Below are 4,317 nucleotides of genomic sequence, written 5' to 3'. Positions count from 1 at the left end.
AAGCAGGCTACTGTCTTGAGCTTCCCAGTAGGCACACTGATTGCCACCCACTCATTCTGGGACACAGGCTCAATAACAGCCTTCTTACAATTGTTTATTCCTTGCCTGGTTTTGATCTCTAGCATTGGGGAACAGATTGAGCTCATAGCATGGGAAGAGGAAGAAAATCAGGGACCAGGGTGTGCTGCTGATGGAAAGATTACCTTACAGGTGGTGCATATGTTTAGTGCTTCCTGAAGCAAGGAAATGTGAAAGGAATAAGGAAACAAGTAAGTCACAGAAGAGGGGTTTGGTTTATTGCCAATGTGGGAGTGGCTTATTTTGAGTTCTGCTTCTGGGAACCCACTGTCCATTGCCATTGTCTGAGAAAACTATAAATTCACTACAGACTATCTAGTCTTTTTTGTGAGTGAGCTCTGATCATCAGCATCTGGCAATAACAACATTCTGCAAGAATCTGCTCAGGAGAAATGGAAAACCTACTGAAGCTGTGTCTCTTTCTTCTCTGCTTTGAAACTGGTAAGTATTGCCTGCAATTCGTTCCCTTATCTACTGAAGGAAAAAAATGAATTGCCTTTTATTTCACCCTGCCTTGTCTATGGTGTTAAGCCGTGTTGTTGACTAGAGCACACCTATTGGGCAAAACATGGGTACAGCCAAATGATCCAGAGGTCCAGATTTCCATGGAAGTGACATCATGGCACCTGTTTCCTTTAAACAATCTTTATCTTTGCAGCTCTCTCTGTAAAATGTGTACTGTGTCCATCTTACAAAAATGGGAAGTGTGTTGATGGGAATCGGACATGCACTACAAAACCTGGTGAAACTTGTATGATCCGCAGAACCTGGTCTGAAAATGAAAGTAAGTATGTGCTCTGTGACCTGGAGAAATTCTGTTTTTCCTTCAATATTCCAAACACCATCTCTAAGATACTTTACTTAAAGACAAAGAGTTTACTGATATCCAGTTATGATATTCCAAACCTTGTGCTGGGGTCAACTTTTGAAGAATGCTAAAGCTAAGTATATCTGGAGTGAGTCGGGCTTCTCTCCATCATTGTATTGATACATTTGTCAGTCCTTGATCAGCAACATCTCTGCTTTTTAGTGTCTGTCTTGGTTAATTTTCATTCCCATGACAAAGAGCATAGCCAAAACAATAACAAAAGAAAACATTTAATTTGGGGCTGGCTCAACGACCCAGAGTTAAAGTGCATGAGCATCATGGATGACAGCATGGCAGCAGGCATGAAGCTGTGGTACTGGTGCAGTAGCTGAGCACTTACATGCTGAGTCACAATCAGGAGATGGAAAATGGAGAGGGGAGAGAGAAAGAATGGCATTGATTTTTGAAACCCCAAATCCTATCCCTAGTGACACACCTCCCCCAACAAGGCTACAGCTCTTAATTCTTCTAAAGAACTTGGACCAAGAGAGGACCTAGCATTGAAATATTCAAGCCTATGAGGACTTTTCTAACTCACACTGCCATAGGGGCCAAAGGCTACCAAATATCAGTCCTTAAATGTACCATTTCTCACACTTTTCCCTGATGGCATTAGCTTTTCTAATGTTCATTGAGCTTCTATCTTAGCCTGGAATCACATTCCCTGGATAACCTTTTCTCATCCTCAGGACTTTTGGTGCTTTTGAAGTCTTCCTGATTCATCTGTCTTTTGGTACCTTTCATAGTGTGTCCTTCCTGCCATTCCATAGAATCTGGTTCTGGGGGGCTAAGATTATCTTCATCTTGACACTGAATTGGATCCCTGCCTGCATATCTGCTTACGGGTTGATGATGGTCTACATGTAGAGCCTCAAGCTCACCACTAAGCAAATTCTTGTCCTGTAGTAAAGGCTCTTGGATGAATGGAATTTCTCCACATGTAGCTTAAATGCATGTGTCAGAAAGGCTTAAAGGCATGGAGCACCAACTCCCATTCAAGAAATTCCTTTCATTGAAGGTGTCCTCATTCCAAAAGTACTTGGATATAAGATTGTATCCTGGCTCTCAAAATTATATTTTTTGCTATCTTCTTCCACAGGCAATAAACTGCAAAGTGCGGAGTCGAGGTGCATGGATGACTGTAAATTTGATGAAATTTTTTCTGAAGGTCTAACAATACATACATACTGCTGCGATTATGAAGATTTCTGCAATAGCATTAGTTTACCAATCGTGATGTCCTAGTGTCAGCTAGTTTAAGCTAACCTCATCATTCAATTCTTTTACTTCTGGTCTTTCTTTTCTTCCCTTGGGTTTCATATTTTTCTGGACTAGAGATTTTTCAAGGCCTCACATTTGTGCAAGTCATAGAACCCAAGGACAGACAGAAATTCCTTGGTATTGTGAAAATATATCTGATTATATCAGTTAATTGTTATTCCTGATATTCCCTAGACCTCATCAACATGAATGTTGCTGACATGTGGTTACATCAATGCATTTATCACATCAGAGGTTCTTGGTAAAATAAGTTAAAAGTAGATAAAGGATGGCAAAGTGCACCCTAAAAGATGTGTATTAAAAACTTGGTTGCAATTTTTTTCATTGTGACTTACACTTCCATGGAATAATGTAAAGCAGGAAATATTGTTGCAGATCCTGGTTTCAGGCCTTTATTGTCTTATTCCATTGTCATGGGCCTATAGTAAAGTTAAACATCAATGGCCAAGATATACCAAAATTTCTCATGTCATGGTGTCCAGGAAGTAACAAGACAGAGGATCAGGGTAAGTTAAGGATGCTAACAAAATACCCTCAGTGGCCTTCTCTAACAAAGTAAGCCTCACAGCTGAAAAGAAAAGCATCTAGATGGTCTTGTTCCAATGAATGACAAAAATCGCTGCTACAAGGTTGTGATACCAGGATTCGCCCAGTGAAGAAAATTTCCACCTATTGTTTCTGTTATATTGCTGCCAGAAAATAAATGCACTAAATGCTTACTACTATTTGAAAGATGTTTTTTTTCTGAGCATGTAGAACCAAGAGTGAAAATGGTGTTGACTCTAAGTAAGAATGATTTGGATTTGCAAGCCCACATTCCCTCCCCCCATCAAAGTTCAGGTACTTTAGGATTAAACTTTCATTTCATGCATACTTAATGCTCAACACTGAGTGGAATCAGATTTCTTCTCTAAGTGTAAGTATTGTGGGAAATTACCAATATGGTGCCAGATAAAATTCAAGGGAATTTATGAGGAAAATCCTTACTTACAGAGTGAACTAGCCAGCTGGCAGGGCAGCAGTAAGTACAGCAAGCCAGAGATGAAATGGAAGAAGGGGATGCCACATGAGCACCCCTCACTCTTAATCCTTCCCTACATCACCCTGACCATGCCCCCAGATGTGTGGTCAGTCACAGCTGTAGCCAGCCAGCAGGCATGGCTGCAGTGCCCCTAAAATTCCCCTTTTAGTCAAAAAGAGGATTTTTACTTAACAGTGTAAAGTATCCAAAATTAACAATCATAAAGTTAAAATATAAGAAGATACAACAATCTGCTTATGTCAAATCCTAACTATCTATTTTAACTAAAACCTAAAGTCATCTGAAAGAGGTGTCCGCACCTGAACACCTCCTTCCAGTCCCAACCCTAAACAATAGGAAGCTATCCCTAACTAGGTATATACTATTGTAAGTGACAACAATGGGGGAACAAGGGCATAGTATCCTCCAAGTTACCTCCTGCTGAAATGGGACAGTGATAGCCTCGTGGGGTCCTGTAGTAAGAAAATGTTAGTATAGTGAAATTCTTGAATGGATTGTATCCAGTCCATGTTAGATTGGATTCGCTTGATTGAAGACCTCAGTTGAAATCCTCAACTTAATTGAAGTCAGTACCTGAAGCTCTGGCCTGAGTGTCATTTGAAATGGAGTAAGTTGGAAACAGTGAAGTCAAGGATGTGTGGCCCATTATCTTCTCCTGGGGCATCCAAGGATTGCTGTCAGGCAGGTCTTCATTGGCTGTGTGGGACTCAAACATAAATGTTAGCAAGGAAATGTTTGCTGGTGTAAGTATGTATACTGGAAAAGGCAACCATGGGAGAATAACAATTATGACAGGGTATACACCTTGAAGGAAAAAGCCAAGAAAAGACAAGGACAGTCCCCAAATTCTTCTCTTTTCTGTATTACATCAATTGGCTTCTTGATACAATACAGAAACTCTAAAGTTTAGTTAAACATCATGATTGGATTTTAGAGGAGGAAAGCCAAATCCATCTCTAAAGCTAGCATTGGTTTAATTGAATAGGAAATATGAAATAAAGAGAAATAGAGTTCTCTGAGATGCAGCTGTAAAGTTTACAGTATGACG

General features: G+C 40.1%; 1 protein-coding gene across 1 annotated transcript; it reads left to right on the top strand.

Moving 5' to 3' along the window:
* Positions 1-470: 470 nt before the first annotated feature.
* LOC100773769 (acrosomal protein SP-10) lies at positions 471-2,191 on the top strand. The gene is made up of 3 exons (XM_027412210.2): positions 471-519; positions 737-862; positions 2,046-2,191. The coding sequence occupies exons 1-3, from the start codon at positions 471-473 to the stop codon at positions 2,189-2,191; spliced, it is 321 nt and encodes a 106-aa protein (XP_027268011.1).
* Positions 2,192-4,317: the final 2,126 nt, after the last annotated feature.

This window comes from Cricetulus griseus, chromosome 4 (assembly GCF_003668045.3).
Source record: "Cricetulus griseus strain 17A/GY chromosome 4, alternate assembly CriGri-PICRH-1.0, whole genome shotgun sequence".
NCBI classification, from domain to species: Eukaryota; Metazoa; Chordata; class Mammalia; order Rodentia; family Cricetidae; genus Cricetulus; species Cricetulus griseus.
The sequence above is the reverse complement of the archived record's forward strand: the minus strand, read 5'-3'. Positions and strand labels throughout refer to the sequence as shown.